Below are 27,907 nucleotides of genomic sequence, written 5' to 3'. Positions count from 1 at the left end.
TAGCTTGGGTTCACAGCAAAATTGAAAGGAAAGGTACAGAGATTTCCCATATACTCCACACTTGCACAGCCTCCCCGATTAACATCAATGTCCCCCACCATTGAACTAGTACTGGTACATTTGTTGTACCTGATGAACCTATGCTCTGTATCACCCAAACTCCATAGTTAACCTTAAGGTTCACTCTTGCTGTTGTGCATTCTATGAGGTTGGACAAATGTATGATGACATGTATCCACCATTATACTTTCATAGAGTAGTTTCACTGTCCTAAAAATCCCCTGTGGACCTACCTATTCATCCCCTCACCCCACCCCTGCCAACCCCTGCCAACCCCTGATCTGCTCCCTTGTCTGGATGTTTCACAGTTTACTTATTCATTCACCTACTGAAGGACATCTTGGTTGCTTCCAAGTTTTGGCAATTATTAACGCCAACGCTATCTATAAACATCGCGTGCTGGTTTTTGTTTAGACTTACGTTTTCAACTCTTTTGGGCAGATACCAAGGGGCACAACTGCTGGAGAGTATGGCAAGAGTATGTTTACTTTTATAAGAAACTGCAAAACTGTCTTCCAAAGTGGCTGTACCATTTTGCATTCCCACCAGCAACGAATGAGTGTTCCTGTTACTGCCACATCCTCACCAGCATTTGGTGCTGTCGGTGTTCTGGATTTCGGCCCTTCTGACAGTGTGTGGTGGTCTATCTCATTGTTGCTTTAATTTGCGTTTCCCTAATGACATACGATGTGGAGCATCTTTTCATACGCTTCTGTGCCATTTGGCTATCCTCCTTGGTGAGGTGTCTTAAGGTCTTTGGCCCATTTTTTTAATTGGATTTTTTATTTCCTTACTGCTGAACTTTAACAGTTCTTTGTATATTCCTTTAAAAAGTTGTTTAATTCAAGTATAGCTGATTAATAATGTTGTTAGTTTCTGGTGTACAGCATAGTGATTCAGTTATACATACATATATACATTCTTTTTCATTATAGGTTATTACAAGGTATTGAAATACAGTTCCCTGTGCTATACAGTGGGACCTTGTTGTTATATTTTGAATAATAGTCCTTCATCAGATGTGTCTTTTGCAACTATTTTTTCCCGGTATGTGGCTTGTCTGCTCAGTCTCTTTACACTGTCTTTTGCAGAGCAAAAGGTTTTCATTTTGATATAGTCCAGTTTATCAATTAGTTGTTTCACGAACTGTGCTTTTGATGTTGCATCCAAAAAGTCATCACTGTACACAAGGTCATCGAGGTTTTCTCCTGTTATTTGCTAGTTTTACAGTTTTGCATTTTATTTAGGGAGATGGTCATGTTTTATTTATGGCAGTTAACTGAGACATCTACCCATGCTAAAAATTTATGAACCCAACACATCCAGAGTCACAGAGTGAGTGAGTGGCTTTAGAATGTGGATTACCTGCCTTCCCTGTATAAGTACTTGGCATTGAATATTATTGGTTGCACATTAGTAAGACACCTTAAGGCTTTAAAAGAATCATGTTAAATTACTAAAAGCACAGAAATAAAAGCCAAAGGGAATGAGTTTTTAAAATAATGTTGTTTTGTTCTGCTTAGAAAGACTTTGGAAAATACAGAGAAGATCCCCTATAGTCCCACTACCTGAACATAACCACTGATAACAGTTTGGAATATTTCTTTCCATTCTGTGCATACACACACACACTCACTTATATAAAATAAAAGTAACTGGGATCGCATTGTGTATAGTTTAACATCTTTGGAATTCTTTTCCCACTTAACACTAAAAATGCTTTTCCATGTTCTTCCAAAGTGTAATTTTCAGTGGCTGCATAGTATTCTATAGTGCAAATGTGCCAACATGTATTTTACCAAAACATTTCTGTCCTTTCCCCACTGTAGATAACACTCAGATAAATTATTCCACATACAAATCTCTATCTCATTATTGTCTTAGGAAAATTCCCCAGGGCTGAGTTAAAGGGCAAATCTTAAGCCTCTTGACATACACTGCCAAATGCTTTTCAGAGCAGCTGTTCAAACTCGATACTCCTGCCAGCAGTGTACAAAGTCTTTCCCAAATTGTTGCCACTTTGGCAAATCAAAAGTACATTTAATTAGTTTCTTTGATTACCCTAGGATAAATGCCATTTTCATATGCTTATTAGCCATTTATATTTCTTTTGTGAACCACCTACTCAGGTCCTCTGTTCATTATTCTATTGAAATGTTTAGTATTCTTAAGATTTATGAAAGCCCTTTAATATTATATTAAAAATACTAACCTTTTTTTTCCTGCCCACATACAAATATTTTCTTTATGCCAGTACCCTCTAATTTTGTTTTTTGACAATTTGACATGCACACATTTAAAAATTTTATGTAGTCAAATCTAAAGAGTTTTTCCTCTGCTTTTATGCTTAGAGAGACTGTGTTTTCTAGATGAAATTCAAAATCTCAATCAAAACTTACTATAAAATTGAAATAAGCAGAAATTTTCACCCGATGAGGTTCATTTTAAAGCACTTTCATGATCTTCAAGAAAGGATACCAACTATGGGGAACAAAACTAACATGCACTGGATATCAATCATAGTTAAGACAGTGTTCTAGACACTCACTAGACATTTTCTAACTTAATCCTCATTTTAGGATCTCAATTTTATAGATGAGGAAACTAAACAAATGAGAGAGATTAATTACTGACTTATCAGAAAGAAACTTAGAGCTGCTCTTAAGGAGAGATTGTCTAAGTATTAGATTTTTCTACCCCAAATTAGTTACTCACCTCTTCATCAATTTTATCTTCCAGGGCATCAATATGACGTTCTTTAAGAAATCGTTGTGTTTTTTCCAATTGATATTTCACTAATTCCTCTATGGCATCCTTCTCTTCCTTGTCCACAAATTCTTGTACTGCTTCACCCATTCCCCTTTCTGTTAGAAGTGAGAGCTGCACATTCTGTAAGAGACACACAAATCACTGGATGCAGAAAATAGTATCTTCCTGACAAAATAATTCCATGTGAGCAAGGAAAATTACAGAATCATACCACCAGGGAAAAAGACAAAAGAGTTATGCAGTTATTGAAGGGAAGACAAAGCAAAACAAAACATAACAATGGATAGTCATTAAGCCTACTGATAAATATTAAGGGCCAGAAAAAGTAAAGCAAAAATGAGACACGGGAGTAGAGAACAGGACCCATGAAAATGCAGAGGCCTGACTGGCTGGGATAGAGAGTCCAGAAATGGCAGCTGATCACTAAGAGATTAGGTTAACCAGTGAGGTGGGCAGAAGAATGGCCCCCTAAAGATGTTCCACATCCTAATCTCTGGGACCTGTGAATATATTACATGGCAAAGGAGGATTAAGGTTATAGACAGAATTAAGGTTGCTAATCAGGGAGATTATCTGGGAGATTATCAGGGACTATCCAGGGGGACCCAGTGTGATCACAAGCATCCCTGAGAGCAGAAGAGGGAGACAGAAGCAGGGAGTCAGAGAGAAGTATCTGGGGAAAGCTGGTCAGACAGACACAGTGCTGCTTGCTTTTAAGAGAGAAGGAGGGGCCATAAGCCAAGACATGGTGGGTACCTCAAGAAGCTGGAAAAGATAAAGAGATGGATTCTCCCCTACAGCTTCCAGAAAGGACACAGCCCTGGTAACACTTCAATTTTAGTCCAGTGAGACCACTGTCAGATTTCTGACCTACAAAACTGTAAGGTAATAAATCTGTGTTGTTCTAAACTACTAAATTTGTGGAAATTTGTTTAAGCAGCAATAGGAAGATAAAACCAGAGGATCTCAAAGTGGTATATACTCATGACAGTAAGAGTAGCTTTACCACCCTGTGGCTATAATAATAAAGTAATTCTGAAATCATATCCGGATGCAAGAAAATGAAATCCTGGATTCAGACTTATGTCTTAGAGATAAAAAGAAAGAAGCTAACAATATCAACAATAAAGACACTGTAATAACAATATTAACAACTAATATTAAGCACTTATTTCTTCTTGATGTGTACTAATTCTAAATAAATGTAACTGATTGTCACCCTACTTACTACACAGAAACATTCTGAGGATTCATTTTGTTTAAACTGTCAATTATACGTAACCTAAATTAAAATCTGTTATTGTAAGCTAGCCATTATTCAAATTGAGAACAGTAATCAGGAAATTACCTTCTCTGCAGTTTGAAAGTACTGTTTCACAAGGTCTTCTACCCTTAGAGTTGTTCCCTCTGAAGGTTTTGTGATGAACTTCCCAAAGTTGATTTCTTCTCCTAGAAAAAAGAAGTCCATGAAAAAAAAAAATAGCAGCTTCTATTTTAATGTTAAAGCACCACAAATTCATTGCAGACTGCTGTAAGTGGAGGAGGTATGGCCAAACTTTATCAACTGTCAGCTTGCTCAATGTAGTAAATTTTGAGGCAAAAACTATGGCATTTTTGCTAATATCTAGAATCTTTTTCCCAAAGTCATATTTATTTTTCAAACCTCCAAGTTGTCTGTCTCTTACAGTTGTTCTCACATGGTGGTCCAGACCTCTGGGAGTCCCCCATATCAGTTCATGGGGCTCAAGGTCAAAACTACTCTCATAATGATACTAAGACGTTATTTACCTTTTCCACTTATTTGACATTTGCACAAATGATACAAAAGTAATTGCGGGTAAAACTGTTGGACGGAACCTCGGGCTGAGTCAAGGCAGTGGCTGTGTGCTCTACTAATAGTCATCACGTCGTATTCAAAAGTTCAAAACAAAACAAAAAGCCGGTTCCACTTAAGAATGTCCTTGATGAAACAGTAAAACTTATTAATTTCCTTAAATCTCAGCCCTGAAGCAACTATCTTTTTAGTATTGAGACAAATGGGAAGTATGCTTCAAGTACTTCTGCGGCACTCCGAAATGGGATGGTTGTCTCAAAAATTAGGATGAAGAGAGTACCGCGGAGGAAGTCACAAAGCAGAGGGTGCAGTACCTGCTCTGCTCATAACCCGTCAGGGAAACGAGCATTAACTGTCTAGCAGGTGCTGGACCTGGTGTGGGAAACAACAATACAATGATAGGATGCCGCCCGTAGCAACAAATGACTACAATACAGGGTGGTAAGTGCTACAACAGAAGAACAGAAACTATGACCCACAGAGAAGAACTAAACCAATTCTTCTCAAAGAGGCCTGAAAATAATGTGCAGATGGCAACGCAGTTATCATTTGACTCAAGACTTGCAGAATGAGTAAGATTCACCAAGCAAAAAAGAAAAAGAGAAAGAAGTAATATTTTAGGCAGAGGAAAAAGTTTAAGCCAGTTTATCCACCGGCTTAGAGGGTAAAGAGAAACAAAGTTCAAGGTGCCTCTTGCAAAGTGGTGAGGACAAGTGAACAGAAATCTTTTTTGAATTTCAGTTGGGAGAATTAATACTGCTTCATAAATATGATTGCATTTTATTATTCCAGACACTATGGTAAGATTATTTACACACAGAATACCATCTAATCCTCACTAGAATCCCGTGAGGCAGGCACATTTATCATCCCTGATTTTCTACAGAAGAAAACTACACATCAGAGAGGTTAAGTGACTTACATGATGCGGCACTTGCAGCTAAAGTAGCAGAGCTAGCCAAACAAAAAGTGCTTTCATTAACACACACAAAAGGGTCACTGTTCCATTCAGCAATTAATGTTTAAACAAAAAAGGAATCATTAGAACAAAACTATGGCTGAAACTCAAGTAACAGAAGGTACTAGTTCTATACTCCATATACTTACAAATGCTAAACCCATAAAACTTCACAGAGTTAATAAGGATGGACAATTAAAGTAAATCACTATCAATAAGTAATTCAAAATTCACAGCATTAAATATTCTCTGATATGGATTTTTTTCCTCCTAAAACAGTACTCTACAAGCTCTATTTACATATTCAAATGACTGTTTCAAGCTGAATTAAAAGCACACACAATTTTGATCACAATCTCACTTTGAAAACAGAAGCCCATTAAATCAGGGTTAATAAAAACCTAGATAAGCATACACGTAAACAAGGGCCACATTTTTCTATGAAAATTCTGATGCAATAGCTCTAAGGAAAAGAACCTCTGTATTTAAAAGGATTAATACTTCTTATGACAAAACACTATTTCAGTCAGATGACCTGTTCTTTATAAATGCTAAAAGAAGGGCAATTAGTTTTTATGAACTTTAACTGGAAATTAATTACACAATCATCAAAAATATCAAACTTAAGTCCTTAAGTACATATCTTTCTAATATTCTGGGAAACCTCTTACTTCAAAAGACTGGAATCTTCTTAAGTCACTGCACTACAAAGTTGAAATATTTAGCAATGCAAAATTCGAGAGCAAGTTCTCTGAACACTAATAATGTATATAGTAAATATTTATTTTAAACAATAAATCTTTAAAGTTGTTGTTATTTGACAGCATGTTTGTAAAAACTTTGTCTGCAGAGAAAGACTTCCATTTCTTGACTGATATTCACAGGTTTAAAAAATGATTACTATCTAATTTTTAGAAGACAAGAGATGTAATTATTCCAACTATCAGTTTTATTTATCTAAGCTATTAGAATCACACTAAAACATTTTCCATTAGTGTTTTATACTTTGACTAGAGATTCATTTATGTAAACCTTATGAGAGTATTTTTTAATTTGCAAAAATAACTAGCTTACCTGTGTTTTCTTTTTGTTCTCTTTGCCTAAAAAAATGGATGACATCTTTTGGATTAGCTACCCGATCCACAAATTTCTGGCTAAAGCGAAGAACACTGAAAGGTTCAAAACCTCCACTGTAGTCCACCTGGAAATACAGAATAAGCTATGAGGGCTAAAAAACAAGATTAACAATTTTAGTGCTTATGTGCAATAATTTTAAGTTAAAATGTTAATTTCCACAGCTCATTTTAAAGATCATGATGATGCTATACCTTTTATTCTATCGAGAAAACAAAGCTTCAAAGGTTTATGCTTATGCAGAACATTGTTTGATGGAGCCAAGATACAGCAAGAATTCCCACAATGTAGGAATGATTACATCTCCCCGTGATAAAACTAACAGTCTAGGTGCCAGGAATATCATCTGAAAAGGAGGTGAAATTTCTAAACAAATTTTTTAACTTTCAATGCAGAAAGGGTTCTCCACCAAAATAAAATGCTGGCCCTAGATGCATTCGTTAACTGGTCTTTCACCACAGGGATACGCTTCCACACTAGACAAAAATAAACGCTGGGAAAAACCCACGCAGGAAAAGAAACAAGTCTGTGCGCTTTGAGAAATGATTACCCTCAAAACACGGTACAGTCATCTCTCGGTATTCACGGGGGATTGGTTCCAGGACCCCTGCAAATACCAAAATCTGTGGAAGCTCAGTATAAAACTGCATAAATCTGACTACGCTTCAATTAAAAAAAATCGATAAACAAACACACAAACAAAAAAGGCGTAGTTCAGTCAGCCTCCATATTCGCAGACGTGGAGCTGCAGGTACAGAGGGTCGACTGTTCCTACTTAGAACTGCTAATTGTTCTTAAGGCAGGCTCTTTCCAAAGAAGTCTAACTGGTACCAAGCCCTTTACAAAAAAACAAACAAAAAAACCCTACATTTCTTTCCGAGAGAGAGAATCATTTTCCTAAACCAGCTGTTCTCAAAACATCCTCTGGGAATCAGCACTGTACCACATCACCAACCTAACCAGACTACTCCTAACCTCCACCCCACTTACACTCTTCACCACACTTAGCACTAGCTAAGATTTTGTTCATATATTTGCTATCCATCTACTATGTCTCTCCTCACACCTCCACTTCATCTGTTTTATCATCACTGTGGCCCCCAGCATGCAGAAAAGCAGGTACTCAACAAACATTGTTCACTGAATTAGTGAATCAGTGAGGGCCCCCTAGTCGATACAGTGTACTTTTGGAATATTACTTACTGGAAAATATTTTGTTTCATTAATGAATTAATAATTTATTGTGTGTAGGAAGAAGAATGCCAATTTTCATTTTTTTGGCGGGGGGAGGTAATTAGTTTGATTTGTTTGTTTATTCATTTATTTATTATTATTATTTTTTAATGGGGGTACCGGGGACTGAACCCAGGACCTTGTGTATGCTAAGCACGGGCTCTACCACTGAGCTATACCCTCCCTCCTGGAATGCCAATTTTCTATATAAGTCTGGTTGGTTCTAATAGTATCAGGCAGACATAGATGAGAAACACGCGATCTTCTGCCTGGATAAAGAGAATCATGTGGTCCCCCAAAGCAACTATGTTTGTATTACCCAGACCATCTGTACAGCTGTCATGTTACAAAACAGAAAAGATCACATGCTCAAGCTATTGGGTCTCCCCAAAATTCTTCAGACATTTTTAACACTGTACTCCAGCCTAGCTTTGTTTGTAATCTTCTGCTCCTAAAAGTCACAAAACTCATTCACTAAGCAAACTTTAGTGGGTGTCCACAATGTGTAGGTGCTCTGCTGAGGGCCAGGGGTACAACCATAAGTAAAAGAGCATCTTGGTTGTAAAGAAATTCACAAGCTGACAGGGAAGACAAGCTATGGAAATAAGACAAACTCCATAAATTGCAAACAGAACGTGAATGGTGCTGTAAGAAGTAAAATGTACAAAGTACACCGAGGACAAAAAGGAAGAAGCATCGACTCTGAAGGGAAATAAGGAAAGGCTTCTTTGAAGAGGGGAAGCTTTCAGTGGGTGTTAAAGGAGCTATCACAAAAGAAGAGGGAAGTGCATTCCACACAGGATCAGCATTGGCAAACATGCAAGAAAAAACTCCACTGGGCCCAGGGAACAGAGACTTGTAGTCCAATGTAACTGGAGCTTAGGAGGTGCTGGCAGGAAATGAGGCAGAAGCAAAAGGGGTAGGTCTAGACCAAGGCGTGGGTTTAGACCAGGTCACGTAAAACCCTGGAATGCCATGCAAGAGTTTAGACTTGTTCCTCTTAACGCTAGGGGATCTTGAAGGGGATTTTTCAGCAGGAAAGGCATGCAAAACTGTACTTTACAAAGATTATGTTTGCATTAGTGTGGAAAGGCTTAAGACACAGAGAGGAGGAAACTGGAGGCGGAGTCAGGTAGGAAGCTGCAGCTGTAGGTGTAGGTAAGAGATAATCAGTGCTCAGCTATAGCAATGACAATGGGATAGAGAGAAGGGGCAGGGTCACTGAATTCACTTAGATCTTGTAAGTCTATGAAGTACAAACTAAGGGACAAGAGACCCGGCAGCTCAAGGTCACTCAGCTAGTGGCAGAGCCAGAAACAAACCCAGGCAGTCTGGCTCTAGACTGCACTCACCTCCCCACTCTATGTCCCAATGCGTCTCCAATTTTAATATGCACACAAATCTCCTGGGGATCTTGTTAAAATGCAATTCAATGGGTCTGATGTAAGGCCTGAGGTTCTGTATTTTTAAGAATTTCCCAGGTGATACCAATGATGCTGGTTTGAGGGCTGCACCCCTTGAGTACCAGGCTTCAGAGGGACTCTTGGACCTCAACAAGGAGGTCTAACCTGGATGTAACAATTTGGGAGTCACCCTTCTACAGGCGTTCATTAAAGCCCTATATGCCCAGACTGAACAGAGGGCCAACTAAGAGATAGGAGGGGTCAAACAGAACTCGGAGAAGAGGATGCGAGAGTGATTCAGAAGGATGAGAAAAACCTACTGGATTTGACAACTGAAGGTCATCTTTCCCACCTGAGATGGTGGGGTCAGAGCCTTGATTACAGTGGACTGAGGAAGAGAATGTTCGAGGAGCAATTCAGGCTATGTACTTGGAAGAGCTTGGAAGAAATCAGAAAGGATAGATCGGAGAAGGGAAAGGCACAAAGGCAAAAACAAATCTGTTATTTGTTTGCTTGTGTATATCATGGTGGGAAAGATTAGCAGGCTTATAGGCAGAGAAAACATTTCAATTTCTTAGAATTTTTTAATATTCTCCGATACTTATCAATTCTTTCAGCATATTTATCAAGTACTTGCTATATGCCAGGAACTGTTTTGGTGTCTACAGATACTTTAGTTAACATAATTCGCAAAGTTCCACCCTTCTGTAGAGCTGATAATTTTGTAGCTGAGGACAAACAATAACCAAAATAAATAAATGGCATGCAGGTTAGGAGGATGGATTATGGACAAAAAAGAAAAGTGGAGAAGGGTATGTGAAATCAGGAGTGCCGGAGAGAGGGTATGGGGGCTGTGATCTTAATCAGGGTGGGGCTCACTGAGATGACATCTGAGCAGACCCCAGGAGGTGAGGGAGTGTCTGATTGTCTGAGGGACCACAAGAGGGCCAAGTGCCTGGAAGGGAGGGAGAGAGGGAGTAGTAAACGATAAAGTCAGAGAGCTCAGCCAATCTATTAATATACAACAGACTATTTAGAAAATGAGAAAAGAAAAAAAAATCAAACCTATCAGAATGAAACTATGATTAAATCAAAATTCCCGTCAACTCTACAACACTAGCTCTGAAAATGAATGAAGTTGAATTTATCTAAATAGGACTTACTCGCAGTCGTATAAGAGGCTTCCCTGGCTGGACAGGATTTCCCAGACGTTCCCGTTCTGCATTTTCAAGCATTTCTTCAATCTCAAAATAAAAATATCGTCATGAGCAGGGGTAAGGGGTACTGTTGGCTGCTATCTAGTGGTAGACGTCAGAGAGGATTTGTTAAAATTCTACCATGCACAGAACAACCTGCCACAACAAAGAATTACCCAGTCTAAAATGCCAATTGTGCCAAGGTTGAGAGATTCAATGCTCCCCGACTAGGCCCGGACAGTCAATTCATTTTCCATCTCCCTGGTTTCAGAAATTGGGCTTTAGGGACAAGTTCAGTCCAGGGAAACTCAATGCTAGGGATTTCTTTGGAACAACTGGGAGAAATGATTCAGCTGTTAAGGACAGTGTAAGTCTGTGGGCTACCACGTGAAAATGACTCTCTTACAGTGAAGGTTAAGACAGAATCCATCAGCACAGGGATAGACACAGAAATAGACAGAGGAACCTACGATCTTAATTTGAGTTTCTGGATCTAGTCATCTTGAAATCGGCAAACTCTTAAACTTGTCAGTTATGTGAGTCACATGTTGCTAGTAAAGCTGTGATACTAGGTGAGTTACTGTATCTAAGGTTCAGTTCCCCTTTCTATAAAATGTGGCTGGTAGACTCTACCTACCAGTAGCACCATTGACCGGATAAAATGCAAAATGCTGTCAATGATGCCCAGAATACATATAAGCAGTCAGTGAGTATCAGTGATAATTATTGTTATCATTTACATGATTTTTCATGAGAATAAAATGCAAAGGAGAAGAGCCTACAAAGAATAAGAACTGAGTAAGTGTCAGCAATTAATCTTATTAGGCTGTCAGCTCACACATCATTAAATGCATTCACCTAACTTCATAGTGGCTCTAGAATTTCTGCAGAGGTTTAGGGATGACAGTCCAAATGGGAGGGGAGGGATGGGACTTATGCTGAAGCTACAAGGTGCACAGCAGACACATTTTAAGATTTTATGCGGGGGTAGCTTTGAGGGTGAAAGGAATGCCTGATGGAGATTATTAGAGAGGCTAAGGTTCCCCTCATCTGCCAGAACACCCTGCTATCCCCCAGCCAAAGCCAGAGCCTGTTTTCCTTAGTAAAATGAACAAATGATCAAATCAGGATAAAAAAAGAAAGATCATGTGTATGTTTTTAAGAAGGAGGAAAGGATCTTAATTAAACAAAGTTACTTCTATATATAACATTCCTCCATCTCAAAGACTTTAAAACTTTGATATGACTAAACTCATTTACAGGACAACAGTGGTTCCTTACAAGCTTCATGAGAATGTAACATAATACAGTGACTTTCCTCTGCTCTACTGAAGTATTTAATTCAATGTAAATAACCTCTCATCTAAAGTAGATCTCATTGACCTTCATCTAGAAGAATCACCTTCTCCAGGCAGAAGTTTTGTATGGCTTGGGTTACTCTAGGATTATCGGGGTTGAAAATGTCTGAATGGGCAGCCAGAACAACATCTTCCATAAAAAACTGCCGCACTGTGTGAAGAGGAAGCTTCTGCATATTCATCTTCTTCCCTTTGATACGCAGCAACCCGACGTGTCTGAAATGAGGAGGGAAACGAAAGTCTAGACACATTGCAAATTTCCTCAGAAAAACGTGCACCTCAAAACTCTCACATTTCTAAGTTTCAACAAAATATTTCTTGATAAAGTCACATCCTTAGAAAATGTTTTCAGTCATTTAATCTGAATGTTCTTTCATAGGAAAAAACTTAAACATTCTTCTTTCCCAGAATAAAAGCCACTTGTCCATTAATTTTTCTATAGTACACTAACTTAAAATTTAATTAATAAAAATGTTAGTCTTAAATTCGCCAAACTGAGCAGCAAAATAATTTATGTCATTGGGATGTCCTCCTGTTGAAATCAGCTTAAAATCTGGGAAAATAGGAAGATTATATTGAATGATCAGTCTTTATAAATAAATTCTATCTTATATAAATAACAACACCATCAATACCTTGAACCTGTGAGATGATTAGATTATTATAGCAAGTATTTTTAAAAATTGATTCGGAAAATGTAATAGTTACTCACTTCTTTACAGCTTCTCCTGGGGAAAGAGAAGTAACCACTGAACTTCCAGGCTGTGATACATAAAAGAGTTGCTGTTCATTTTTGGTTGGAGCTATTTTACACTCATGTTCATGGCCCCAGATAACAAGATCAATGAAGTCATCCAAAAACTGTTCTGGAATGAAGTTAGTACTTCCGTGCTTACTCCTAATGCCAAGATTTTTAAAAAACAAATATTATAAATGTCCTGTGATATAGAAAAATTTCTTATTAACTAGGTCTATATAGGTCTTTCTTTCTCCATTCATTAAAGTTTTTTATATTCCCTCTATATACACCAGAAACAGTTCAAAGGATCGGGGATGCAAAGATAACTTCTAATTCCCACCCTCAAAGGGTTTACAAACTTGTAAGACACAGACAAATAGAAACCTCAAAAGAGAAAGTGGTCAATCTCACATTAGAGGCAGATCACAAAAGGCTTTGGAGAAGAATAACTCCCCTTGTGGGAGGGTCAGAAAAGCACGAGCTCTACCAATAGTAAAAACCTGACAATTGGTCTGAGTGGATACCAAACAGAGCACAAAAAATAGAAGTGAGTTTGGTCTAAGCTTTGTAGAATAAAAACAAATGTCTACATATGTCCAGTTATTTTTTAACAACAGGTTTCTTTTCCTGATTATAAAAATAATGGAAATAAGAATGTCAGTCTCACATAAGAGATAAGTTTTCAATGTTTAATAAAACATCATATGAACACGTGACTCGCAAACTCTCATTTTATACCTAGATTAGTTGTTATTATTAAAAGACAGATGAAAACCCAAAGTGATGAAGACAAGGAGGAAAAGTTTTCCCTAACACTGACTTGTATCACTGGGAATTTAAGTAAGTGTTCAAATACTTCAACCAGCATTTACTTAACAAAAACTGATACTCATTCAACAACTATTGACTGAGTTTGCACTATGTGCCAGGTATCCCAGGCCTGATACAGATACTGAAGACACAGTGGTGAACAGTCCTTGCTCTAGTGGGGAAACAAGCACAATAATGTATGTATATGCACGCGTGTGCGGGTGCACGCGCGCGCACACACACACACACACACACACACACACACTAAAGACAATTTCAAAAGGCAGTCACACAGTGCATATCTAAGTCTTGCCTGATCCTGCACTGACAATTTTATTTTATTTTTTTTTAAGTGGAGGTACTGGGGATTGAGCCCAGGACCTCAAGCATGCTAAGCACACACTCTACCTCTGACCTATACCCCCAGCCCCAACAACTTCCAAAGAATAAGGTGCATTTTAGAAATAGCTAAGCTTGGAAACAGAGTTTGGGGGAACCTCAATAAGTGATTCAAAAATTCTTAGAGAATACTTTTACCTGTTCTGATGAACCACAAATAAGTTAAACCAAGAGTTCTCGTCTTCTTTTGGTCTCAACATTGTTACTTTTTTATTGACGAACATTCGATAGAGCCTTTCGTCTGGAATGGAGCCTGAAATGGATGTTATACTATGTTATAAGTGGTTTTGTACTTGGTTTTTAAAAATCAGTATGCTTTGCTTCTAAATCATGTGCTTCTCTGAGTATTTCATTTTTCTGTTAGAGAGATAGTTGAAATCTGGTATCACTATTTACAAATAAATACGTTCTAAGTTTGCGCATGACAGCTGCTGAGCAGTTAGCTGCATTCAGAGAATGTTTTCCATGTCAAGCATATATACCTTCAAAATCTGGAAAATGTGGAATAAAAATTTGAGTTTTCTGTGCTTAAATTCTTATTAAAATTTCTAATGAAACTTTTTCAGTTTCCCTTTATTTATTATAAATATATATGTATTTTTGATCTAACATACATTATAGAATACACAGATATTAAAAGGGATGAGATTAAAAACTGTATTTAATGAATATACATATACATATGCATGACTGGGATATTGTGCTGTACATCAGAAACTGATACGTTGTAGCTGACTGTACTTCAATTAAAAACCTGTATTTAAAAATAATAGAATGATATATTATGTTTTTAAATAAAAATGCTGTGCTTTTTAATAATTTATTGACTTTCTTTTGGAGGGGGAGGAGGGATTTATTATTTGCAGCAAGTAAAGAGGACACCAGGGATGCACTGTCTCCAATAATTTAATGACTTTTAAATAACTCTCCCTGTGCCCTGAGGAATCACATTAGTCAAGTGAAGGAGGTCAAAAAAAAAAAAAACAGGTAAATATACACTATAAATTGTAATTTTAAATATTATAAAAGGTAAAAAAGTCAGAATGCTAATATGGGGAATGTCGGGGTGGGGGTGGGGGCAAGGCTGCCACTTCATGTAGTGATGAGGGAAGGCCTGGGAAGAAAGCCAACAACGCAGAAGTATGAGAGCTAGAAGAGGCTTAGCCTCTAAAGGGAATCCCTAGAGTATGGACAAAGAAATAGATGGTGAAATGCAGAACGTACAACTGAAGACGAAAAAGCCAAGGCATATAAAATCCAGGACACTGGAAGGCTGATCTACTTAGAGGCTGAAGCACTGAGACACTGATAAAAACTGAAGGTAGGTAGGTAGGAAATTTGAGAGAGTGGAGGGCAGTTTAGCCAGCTGGCAACTGGCTGCAAGGGGGCAGTCTGCAGGCAGGAAAGGAAGCGGCAGCAGGGAGCAAGGCCTCTTCTGAAGCCCAGAAGAGGCCGGGAGAGAACCGTGTGGGACACAGCATCCTCAGGGACCAGGTTCACTGCAGGCTGGAGAGTACAGGCAGTGCTCAGAGACGGAGGACAGGAGGGAGTCTGCTAATTAGATAGGGAAGGGTTGGGGTGAGAGAGGCGGGGACGGGTAGAGACGGAGTCCAGTTAATGGTAACAGAACAGGATGAGATGAGAGTCTGGGAGAAAACGGATGATGGAAGTAGGTGGCTTCTGGCAGTGACTGAGGCATAATGGGGTCTGTCCTTGCTCTGAAAGTGGGAAGAGCAACATTTTCTGCAAATATGACCCCTAACATTGCAGTGATTAAAACACCTGTTAGTAGCTTTTTAAAAAAGTGTACTTCACTTCCTGCTCTATCATTTACAAAATCAGACATAATAACTTGATCTCATTTTCCATATCTCTAAAATATAGATAACAACAATGCTTTTCTATTCATTGGAGAAATTATGAAAATTGGGCAAAGACTATATGCTTCCTAGTGAAAGTATTTAAATAAACCACCCACCCTAATTACTCTTTTAAAAACATATACAAAGAGAAATGCAGTAAATAAGACCTTCTCAGGCTTCTATTATACTAAAATCAGTCCAAAAATAATAAAAACTATGTTGAGGCTATGGCATGAAATTTCTTCCCAATTTTTCTTGGGATATTTTAAGGTTGGTTTAACATGAATATAATTTTATAATACTCTACACACAACAAAAACAATAAAGCTATTGCATTCATAAAACAAATGTCAAGTTGAACTTAATCCAAGGAAGACACAAAAAACAGACTTTGCACCCTAAAAATAGTCTTTGATCTTCCAGTCACATGGAATAAAGCCTAGCAAACAAGCTTTAGCCTACTAGACACTAAATAAATTGAAGATAGTGAAATTGAGAGAGCAAATTTTCTGAGTAGTGTAGATGACAACTCTAGACTGGCACTATCTAAAAAGAAATTTCTATCAAAACCTCTTATTTTGTAAAGTCACCCATAAGGAATAATTAAATTTGCCTCACTTTTTCAAACAGCAAGGAAGTTAACTCCAGAACTTGATTTCCTAGTTGCTTAAGCAATTAAACATTTATTGACATAAATAGTAAAATAAAACCATCTTACCTAAGCCATAAAGAGCAATTTTTGTGCTTCCTTTTTGAAGCAAAACTGGACTAATGTCTATCTTCTCCACAGACATTGAACGTCCAAAGTGATTTAGAAGTCCAGCACAACTTAAAACATCCAGAGCACAGAGCGCATCTGCCTATGCAAAATATTTCCAAAGAATATTAATGTATATCTAAAAATAAGTAATTTGCATATATTATTACTTATTAAAAGTATATTCGATAGTTACAAAAATATAGATTAGGACAGCGTCTTCTCAATTACAATAGTAAAAGTATTGCTACCTTTTCCTATTACAAGTGACTTACTGCGACTGGAATCACATGCTAAATGCAAAGTTAACATTTCACCAAAACTTATCATGATGTCTTGTCCGCTGAAAACTAAAAACCAGCCATGAAATCAGTGCTTTGTAATATTAAGCAGACCTCTTAAGAGGTGAGGAAAAAAGACTAGCTAACTAGTATTTATAATGTATTTCCAGGTAAAAGGAAAAGATATTTTGAGATCAGGACCCCTACTATTAAAGATCTTTCTCAACTTACAAAGGGTTTAGGTCCCAATAAATCCATTGTAAATTGAAAATACTGTTAATCCAAAACTGCAGTTAAAGCACCTAATCTACCAAAAATCATAGCTTAGCCCAGCCTAACTTAAATACACTCAGAACACTTAGGTTAGCCTACAGAGAAAAAGTATAAATATTTTTATAGTAAAGTATTGAGTATCTTGTGTAATTTACAGAGTAATGTACCAAAAGTGAACAACAGAGTGGTTGTGTGTACAGCAGCTGCTTCCCCTCATGATCATATGACTGACTGGGAGCTACAGCTCGCCGCCCCCTCAGCATCATATCACTAGCCTGAAAGAGATCAAAACGCAAAATTCGAAGTATAGTTTCTACTGCGTGCACATCAATTTCACACCATCCTAAAGCTGAAAAATCTTAGGTCAAACCATTGTAAGTTGAGGACCCTCTGTACTTCCGTATCAAAAACAAGGTAAGATGATCTAACTTACATTTAAAATTGTTCATGAGACAATCATTTCCTACAGGTGAGATTTTATGAGATAAAGATGTAAAAATATTTGGTAAACTGTAAAGCGTTATACAAACGTTAGGTATTTACCCCTCCTCCTGGTTACTTATGGTTAACCTCAGTACTCATGAAATAAAAGCACACCTCTCACACCAATTATTATTCCAGATTTTTAAAAATTACCTAAAAAGCAGCATAGAAGCTTATATGAATAATAAAAAGTCAATTTGAATTTTTGACTCAATTTGACTAAAAATTCCTGGGAAGAAGAGGAAGAATGCTCTCCACACACTAAACAGATAGTTTCTAAAATTTCAACAAACTGTAAGAACATAATAATTACCCCCGTGGGATCATCATGATTGCCATGAATACTAAACACTGGAATTGAGATGTTGAGATTGCTATCTTGGTAGTTCACCCATGGAAACCTTAAAGAAAAAAAAAGTTAGTTTCTATAATAAGACACAAAAGCTGTTTCCTCCATTATCCGCCTCCAAAAAATGAATGCAATTATAGGCAAACTGGATGAGCTAAGTTGGCAAATGACCACAAGTTTGGAGCTTAAAAAAAAAGTCATAGGCAAAAATTCATTTCAATTCAAGGCTGAAGAGCTCTCAAAGTACTACGCTTTAGAGAAAACCATACAGTAAATGACGCCTGTGAACTGCATAAAAGACTTGTGTCTCTGAATAGGGGAACAGGCTTTCAATTCGCAAAAGCCTTTGTACAAGGTTTTTATTTGTAGAAGGAGAAGGGGAAGAAAGACACCCACTTAGGAATCCAAAAGACAGATTAAAAATTCCAGCTCTATCGCTTACTACTTGCATAACTATAAAGTCTCCCACCCACTCCTGCCCCTGGCCACCTAGCTCCTCTTCTCAAAGGCAAGTTTACTTTAGGCAATTTCTTGGCGTAACTGTGCAAAAATACTTTACACCTGCAGAAGCAAATGCATGCATCTTCCTTCTTACACAAATGGCAGCACAATATAGATTTCTACACCCTGTCTTCATTATATACATTACATAGCATATTTTATAACTCATTCCATGTCAGTACATAAAGAGCTTCCTTGCAGTTTTTCTTGGGGGGGGGCTGGACACAGTATGGATTATTATAATGCGTTTAAGCAGTTACCTATCAGTGGACACTCAGACTATTTCCAGTCTTTTGCTTTACAAATAATGTTACAGTGAGTACTCTTGTACAAAGTTGCCCTTGTGAGAGTATAGGAAAATACCTAGAAGGAAATTGTGGGGCCAAAAGGTACATGCATTTGTAAATTTGATAATTACTGCCAATTTCCCTCCATAGAGGTTGTATAATTTACACACAATATAACGGCAATGCATGAGACCCCTCTTCCCCTTACTCCACCAACATAATACTTATCAAGCTTTCTATGCCAGTGGTTTAAAACCTGAGGTGCATGTTAGAATTATTCAGGAATCTTTTAAGATCCAACAATGTCCAAGACACTCAGAGAAATTAACTGACCTAGAGACTGGGCATCAGTATTTTTAAGCTTCCTAGGTAATGATAATGTACACCCAAGATTAAGAACTACCACTGATCTATGTCAATCTTGTAGGAGAAAAATACCTCAGTATACCTCATTTTGTATCTTTCGTATTCTTTTAATGTGTTTAAATGCAACTTTATTTCTTTTTCTGTGAACTATGTCTGTATTCTTTACCTACTTTTTTTTTTTATTAACTCATGGATTTTTTTTTTTTAATGACTTAAAAGAACTATTTACCTGCTGGGAAAATCAGACCTTAATTTGCAATGAGTTGCAAATATTCTTCCTGGTTAAACTTCGACTTTTGACTTTGCTTTGGGCAGCTCTTGTCATGCAGAAATTTACAAAGACAAACACATCAAACTCTTCTTTTATGGCTTCTGGGTTGACGTAATACTAGAAAAGTCTTTCCCATGCCTTTTTTTTTTTAAAAGCCTAACGGTTTCTTCTAGCTCTTTTATTAAATAAGCCATATTTTTCCTGGAGATGCAAGATACCACCTTTATTATCAAACACTAAATTCCTACTTGTACTAAGGCTATGTCTGGAATTTCCATACTCTTCCACTTACCTGCCTATCAATTTATGAGTCACACCACATTTTTAATTACTGCAGCATTATAACATACTCTATTTTTTCCAGCTTTATTGTGATATAACTGCCATATAATATTGCATAACTTTAAGGTATACAACGTGTTGATTTGATACACTTACATACTGTGAAATGATAACCACTATAGCTTACTTAGCACCTTAAGCTTAACGCACACTTAAACACCCACATCATGTCATAAAATTGCCATTTCTCTTTTGTAGTGAGAACATTTAAGATCTGCTTTCTTAGCAAATTTCAGAATACAATATTTCTAACTGTAACCAACTCTCTGCCCCTGGTAACCACCACTCTAGTCTCCATTTACATGAGTCCAGCTTTTTCAGATTCCACATACTGATAAGTGATATCACAAGGTATTATATTATCTCTTTACCTGAAAATTTCTGGGGAAAAAAGTCTTAGATTGAAATGCATGAAGCCCAAGCAGGATAAACAGAACTAAATCCACAATTAAACATGTCATAGTAAGACAGCAAAATGCTAAGGGCAATGAGGAGAAACAAAATGGTGACCTGAATGTTCTCTTTATGCCAGTTACCATTCTATACAATTTTCTTATTAACTCAACTACTCCTTACACCTACTCTGTAAGCTCAGCACTGCTCTTCTTCTATCTCATAATGATGAAACCCAGGTAGGACAGAGCCAGGATCTGAACTGAGACAGTCTTGTACCAGAATCTGTGCTTTTAACCACTATGTTATACTGTTTTTCCAGCAAGTAAAATTACAGCAGACTCCTCAAAAGAAATACAAAATAGTTTACCACTCACCAACAGCCAGTGAGAAACTGTAAAAACTGTACTTTAGAAAGAAACCTGAATCTAGACAAAAGAAATGAAATACAAGAAGCAGCAACAGTGAGCAGAGAAACAGGTAAACCCGTCTTTGGGGCGGACGGAGCGGTTTAAAAACAAGATGAAAGAAAGAAGAAAACACTAACACTCTATAACTGAATAGAAGACAGGTAAAGACACTGATCAGAATTCTTAAAAACAAGGACGTAAGTTAAAAATTACAGGAATCTTTTTTTTTTTTTTAAGTTGAGGTTATGTTTTATTTGGCTGGAGAACTCGAGACCGGATGACAGCCCTTCAGATGGCTCTGAGGGACTGCTCCGAAGAGGTAGGGGAAGAGCTAGGATATATAGGAGCTTTACAACAAAGACCAGGTAGTTGGAACAATAAAAGATTGCTTGTTATCTAAAGAAAACCAGGCATCTCAAGTTAAAGAATTTAGTGCTTTTCTATGTATGGGAGGAAGCAAACATTTGGGCTCATTGAATTCATTCCTTTGACAAGCACCTAGCTATCTAGGGCCATTATTTTGTCCTTTCTTATTCTGAGTCCGCTCACGGGGCACCATTAGTGAGTGGCTGCAGAGGCTGGGCTGCAGGCCTGTCCCCACTGGTGGGTGGCGGCAGCCGCTGATGACTTGGTTTCAGCACTCTTTGTTTACTGATGTGGTTGCAGTATTTTTGTCCACATTGCTCCCCCTTGGTCCTAACTTTGACCAATATTTTGGGAGACATTTCATGACCAATTTTGTCCCACGGTGCTAGGAAGGCTCATTCCTAGATCAGGTGAATAATCTGTTGACGTGCCACTCAAGGTGCTAGTTTTTGGATCAGGCCCTGTTGATACTAAAAATTCTCTGGATCACCTGTCTTACTAGTCTATCATGATCCAGGAAATGTTTACCCCTTGTTGCTCATTCCCATACCTAGGATCACACTATTACAATTATTCTATGCAGGATTATAAATTTGATCTTTTTCCTCAAGATGTTTAGCCATCATCAATCTTCCTGGAGGTCTAGTTACAAACAAAGGGAAATGTAAGAGACAACAATCTTATAAAATAGACAGGATATCAGTAATACAGTTAGTAACGTTAATTAAGTCACGAGTAAGGATTTAATAATCAAGAAGTTACATTTTTGGGTTAAAATTTTGCTTGTTTTTGATTGAGCTTGAGTGATCTTATAAGGAAATTCGTATTCATGGTCAGGCTCAGAGCGGGCATTATTAATTGGCCAGGTGAGGTCGCCCACCTTGTAATGTCAATAGTGGCCTAAACAGAACTATAATTTCTTTTCAGAATGAATTTTCTAAAAATTATAGAAACCTTTTGAAATCTTAATTCTATTCTCAGCCAAATTATCAATCCAAAGTTAAAAATAGCCATTTTCTTACATTTAAGTCTCAAAAAATTTACCTCCCAATATAAACTCATTTTTAAAATATGTATACATAATAGGTAAGAAATAAATATGGCTATGTCCGTCTCATGGGTTATTTTATATATATATATATATATTTACTTATTTATTAGTTGTGTGCACTGAGAGAGCCTAGAAGCAGTGACAAGACAAGAGCAATGCCCATGCCTAATATCCAGATTCTAGCTTCCAAATACCATTCCAAAAAGGAACCAAGACTTCTTGAAGAAATTGATGAGTCTAAAGTTAGGGAAGGGAAAATACAGAATTAGCCTGGCGCATCTTACAGTGCCAAAAAGAAAGAAAGAGGGTGAAAAAAGATGAGTATGTTGAAATGACACAAGAGCCAGTCTGAAAGAGTGCCCAATGGCTAAAGCTGGAAAAAATTTATTTGGGCAACAAAGTAGATGACAATAGTATTAAACTGTAACCCAAAGGGAAAAAAATGAGTTGATACTGATATAAAAAATTGAGTAAGTTCTGACTACCCGACAATTGAATAAATAAAGAAGCAAATGGGGGACAAGGAACAAATCTTCTTTACAGAAGAATTCCAATTAAAAATGTAGAAAGAAAGTGGGAAACAGAAAATCACCATTATAAACCATAGTTACAACTGCTGTAGGCAAGAGTCATGATGAATGCTAAAATTACTGGACAAAATTTAAGGAGAAACAGAGTAGCTGCACAGCCTCTTCCGAAATATTTACTAATCACTGTGGTGGTTTTTAACATGCCTGTAAGTTCTTCGACCCTCCTTCCTCACTCCAAGAAATTTAACTGTCTTTGAGTGTTGGCTGGACTTAGAGACTCATTTCTAACAAACAGTGTATGCAAAGGGAAAAAGAGTAATCTGACAGTGGAGAAACCTGGCAGACTCCATCTTACTCAAATGACCAAGTTTAACCTCACCAAGGACCAGCCACGTTGACAGCAGGCACTCCTCTACACACTATGAGAAAGGCACTTAACCTATATGGAATATTCTTCCCCCAGAACCCATCGCCCTAGTCTAATCATGAGGAAATCCCAAACTGGGGGGCATTCTACAAAATATTTACGCTAACCAATATACTTCAAAAGCATCAGGGTTGTTCAGGAAAGACTGAGGAACTGGCAAAGATGGAGGGAGACTATGAGAACATTTTAACTAAACGCAATGCTGTACCCCGTACAACGCTGAAGAAAAACCATGAGAGTACCTTTATGACGTGGGGTTCTAGGTGGATATTGTAAATAAGTCCCAAATGCACAAATCTTAAAGAAAAAGGACAATGTATTTGACTACATACATAAAAATTAAATATTTCTGACAACAAAAGCTTCCATAAACAAAGTCAAAAGACAATCCACTGACTGGGGGAAAAAATATGCCTAACAAAGCCTTAGTATCTAGAATATGCAAATAATTTCTGCAAATTCAGTACAAACAGACTAAAACCCCTGTTTATAAAATACGCAAAGGATATGAACAGAAGAGATACCAAAAGCACAATAAAAATTTAAGAAGATACTCAGTCTCATGTTAATTAGGGAAACACAAATTAATATAATAATGTTCAGAAAATTCAAAGAACTACATTTACTATGAAAATAACTTGGGGGGTTGGCGTAGCTCAGGGGTAGGGTGCACACTTAGCATATACGAGGTCCTGGTTTAACCCCCCAGTACCTCCTTTAAAAATAACTAATACATGCAGTATATTGTATATGTGCAGTCAAACTGTAACTAATAAAACTGAAAAATGAAAAAAAAAAATCCAAACCCCAACCCCCCAAAAAAAGAAAAAGAAAATAACTTACAGTGAAGGTAAAATGGCTAATTGTTAGTGTGTTTATGTGTCTTATACAGAAAATACTACACACAAGGGAACATTCACTTAAATACTTAAATATACTTACTTACTAAAACCGAAGTTGACTGACTGATCGCTGACAATTTCAAACTGTACAGGACGATCTCCCATGCAGTATTTTCTTAGTAACTCAAGGCAGGTGTGTAATGTTTTTCTTGAGGGTTTATTTTCATGAAAAAGATCACCACCTAGCAAAATAAAGTCCACCTAATCAAAAGAAAATAGTGTGTAAATTAGTATGTTCTATAGGTAAAATTTTTAAAACTATAGACCAAAGTGATAAAAAAAATCTTGTAAAAGATACTATTACGTATGGAGATTTAAAACTTCATATTTATTCAAAGGGCCTTCCAATCTGGTTATTAATCTGACTCCAACTTAGGTTCCTGGGCCACCTTCAGAGAAGCCATCTTCAAATTACTACACTAAGTCTCTGACGCATGCTACCCAGAGTGACCATATTTTTTTTAAAGTTACCCGAATCAAACATAAACTTAGCACTCTAATAAAACCTATGGACAGGACAGCCAATTCAATCCGAATTATTCACTCAATTCATTCAACAACTATTTAGAGTTCCTACAGGCCCTGACAGGTAAGGAACTAGCAATCTACAAAACAGATGACGTCCCTGTCGTCATTTAATACGGACAATGTGTCATACCCTATGCTGGGTGTGATGAATAAAACACGATCCGTATCCTAACTACATTCCAAATCTAACAGAAGTGACAAACTGCTATGTATCTAAACATAAGTCAGACTCTGACACGCACTAGAACAGATATGTAAACAAACCAGAAGCAGAGATGACGTGACAATTAATCTAACTGAGGGGAGGAAATTCATTGAGGACAAAGTCTGGGAAGATGTGCTAATAACACAGTGGCATTTGAGTTGCCCTAGGAAAGATAAGTGAGATTTCAAGGAAGAGCACTCAGGAACACCCAGAAAGAAGGGGAAATCATACAGAAAAAAAAGTCCAATGTGCTTTCAAGAAGCGGACAATCTACCTAAAGAAATTTGATTAAGTTCTTAATTATACACAAGAAGCCAACACTACAGATCACTGTGGGCTACAGTAATGGGGGGAGGGGGCCAAACGCATCACCCCAAAATGGGCCGCTTTGGCATGTGGACTGTTTTGAGCTGAAGGCTATTAAGACCCAGCAGGTCAGGGAAAGCTTTTTTACCTCTCTTAACAGCCTAAAAGAATTTAGATAGGAGGCATGTACCAGAAAGAGAGCTATTACCAGACACAACTTTTGACATTAGAAAGATTCATCTGCATGGCACCGGAAACCCCCGTTAGCCAAACATCTACTCTTCTCATCTCCCTGTAAACTGTCCTCCTTCCTCATGAAGCCCCGGACCCCCTTCCCCTTCTCCTCAGCTCAGGATGGAATGTAAGCCTCAATTACCTCACTGCTGGGGAGGTCTTACATTTTTGTGGGGCTCCCGTACACTTGAAATTTGTTTTTCTCCTGGTAATCTGTCTTATGTCAATTTAATTATTAGACCAGCCAAAGAACCTAGAAGGGAAGAGATTTCTACCCCTACCATAGTCAAAAAAGCATCAACAAAAATGTGGGATTTAAGCTTCAAAACTAAACACGATTTGAGTAAAGGAAGAAAATGATCATAATCAAAGACATACAAGGGGGGAGGGAGGTTAGAGCTCAGTGGTAGAGCACGTGCTTAGCATGCATGAGGTCCTGGGTTCAATCCCCATTACCTCCATTAAAATAAATGAATGAATGAATGAATGTTTATTTAAAAAAAATCAAAACCATAGAAGAAATCAAACAAAAACAAAATCAATATTTTTAAGGGGGAAAGGAATGGGGAGTCATTGTTTAAACGGTATAGTTTCACTTTTGCCAGAGAAGAGTTCTAGAGTTTGCTACACAACCACACAAATGTGCTTAGAATGCTACTGAAATGTACCCTTGAAAATGGTTAGGATGGTAAATTTTATGTTATGTGTATTTTATCACAAGCAAAAAAAAGGTTTAGTGTTTTTAAAAACTGGTTTGACTCCAGGGAACACTGAGGACACAACGTGCTTCTGCAGTTCTCCTGCCCAAGGGAATCTACCCACCAGGAAACATCAGATGTTTCCAGTTGAGGAATATTCTTCAAAATCAACTACCCTGGACTCTTCAAAAATGTCAGGGTCATGAACGACAAAGGCAGGCTGAGGAAATGTCCCAAATTACAGGACATTAAAGAGACATGAAACTAAGTGCAAGAGAAATCCTGGGTTGGGACCGAGACTCCACAGACCTGCCCCCAAACTGCTATGACACACATCACCCAGACAGCGGGCAGCACCTGAAAATTACATGATAGTGTTGAATCAGTATCAGTTTCCTGGTTTTGATAAGTGCGCTGTGGTTATATATGCAATTTACTCTCCAGTGGTTCAGAAAAAAGTGTGTGTATGTGTATGTACACATGTGTGTGTACGCACGAGTGTGGAGAGAAGATAAATCAAATGTGGGAAAGCATAGAGAAATCTAGCTGAAGGGTAAGAAATTATCTGTACTATTCTTGCAACACTTTTGTAAGACTGTTATTTTTTTGAAATTAAAAGTTTAAAAAAAGAAATAAAGGAAGAAAAAAGGCTCCAAAGAACCAGAGTAAAATAAGGCTGGTTAGATGGTGCAGGCCCACAAAACAGAGACCTTAAAACTGGGAAGAATTTAGATTTCAATAAGAAGAAATACTAAACACAAATTATGGGGGAAAGTAAATATAATATGCACCTGGAAATACCAGCATGGGGCTGTGGGAGAGGGGCAGTTAAGATTAAAGGATGCAGGGAAGGGAAACAAGAGGAAACACAAGGAAAGGACAAAGTAGAGGGAAAAAAAGCTTATGCTCAGGGATAGAAATAGTATAGCTCCTAAGAGTCAGAAAAGAAAGGACACAGGATTCTCTGCAGAAACAGACCTCCTTTGGCTGCAAATTTCTCTGCCCTCAGGGAAAGAGGAATCCATCTTAAAAGCAGATAGAACCAGACATGCCCTCATTCATTAACCCATTTATAAGAGTGCCTACGGTTGCCAGATCCTTTCTAGGTACTAGGATATATAGATGAGCAAAGAGAAAAGATTTTTCCCTGGAGTTTACCACCTGGTGGAGAAGATAAATAAAGAAGTAAACAATTCAATAAATTATTTCAAATGGTGTTATTTTAAAAAATGTGTAATGTGAAAAAGGAGTGTTTGGAGATACGAGAGAAGACTTCTCCTAAAAGGTAAAAGCCTGAACTGAGAACTGAGAAGTCAACCCTGCCAAGGTCAAGGTGCTCTGAGCAGAGAACCAGACCCGCAGAGGTCCTGGAATAGAACACACATCCCAGCATGGATGCAGCTCCGTGAAGGAGGAGGAATCGTTGGGGATAAAGTCTCTGGGCAGGGACCAGATCACGTTGAACCTTGTCATTTAATTTTTATTCTATTTATTCAATAAGAGGCCACTTGGAAGATTTTAAGCAGCAGAGTGACATGATCTGAGTTATGATTTTAAAAGTTCACTTTGGCTGTTATGCTAAATAGATGTAGAGGGAAAGAACAGGAAGTGAAAAAGACCTAAGTGGGGGGGAGGGTACAGCTCAGTGGTAGGGTACATGCTTAGCATGCACAAGGTCCTGGGTTCATTCCCCAGCACCTCCATTAAAAAAATAGACCTAATGACTCCCCCCAGATTAATAAATAAATAAAATGTAAAAACTAAAGTAAATTTAAAAAGACCTAAGGGGAACTCCTGCAGTCAGCAAATATAAGAGTTCTGGACAGCTTCCCCTTTCGTATATTCAGGAGGAAGAAACATAGGACTTGCAGATAAACAGAACAGAACTCTGAGGAAAAGTCAAGGTTGAAGACACTCGTTTGCAAGTCACCAGAATTTGTTTATTCCTCAGCTGTCTCTGGGACTCTAGACAGACATTTCAACCGTTTGCTGGCATGTTCCCTTGAATGTCCTATTGGAATCTAAATCAGAATTTATCACCTTCCCGCATAAAGAAGTATATGGAAGTATGAAAATAAAGAGGAATTTTCCTTATTTAAAACCTACGTCTATTATTGGTACCACCATCACCCAAACTTAACACATTTCAGAATCATTGCCATCCCCCTCTCCCTCAGCCCCATTCCCTACAA

The 27,907-nt window shown here is 37.7% G+C and overlaps 1 protein-coding gene across 1 annotated transcript in view; it reads right to left on the bottom strand.

Annotated features, from left to right (window-relative positions):
- Positions 1–27,907, bottom strand: part of MRE11 (MRE11 homolog, double strand break repair nuclease) — a 67,511-nt gene that overhangs the window by 35,949 nt on the left and 3,655 nt on the right. Inside the window, 10 exon segments of the mRNA XM_006193575.3 lie at positions 2,776–2,949; positions 4,178–4,278; positions 6,696–6,822; positions 10,555–10,635; positions 11,990–12,161; positions 12,658–12,843; positions 14,032–14,146; positions 16,474–16,615; positions 17,863–17,950; positions 23,785–23,945. Coding sequence (XP_006193637.2) covers positions 2,776–2,949; positions 4,178–4,278; positions 6,696–6,822; positions 10,555–10,635; positions 11,990–12,161; positions 12,658–12,843; positions 14,032–14,146; positions 16,474–16,615; positions 17,863–17,950; positions 23,785–23,945 — 1,347 coding nt within the window.

Source organism: Camelus ferus, chromosome 10 (genome assembly GCF_009834535.1).
Source record: "Camelus ferus isolate YT-003-E chromosome 10, BCGSAC_Cfer_1.0, whole genome shotgun sequence".
NCBI classification, from domain to species: domain Eukaryota; kingdom Metazoa; phylum Chordata; class Mammalia; order Artiodactyla; family Camelidae; genus Camelus; species Camelus ferus.
This window is presented reverse-complemented; position numbering and strand designations above follow the sequence as displayed.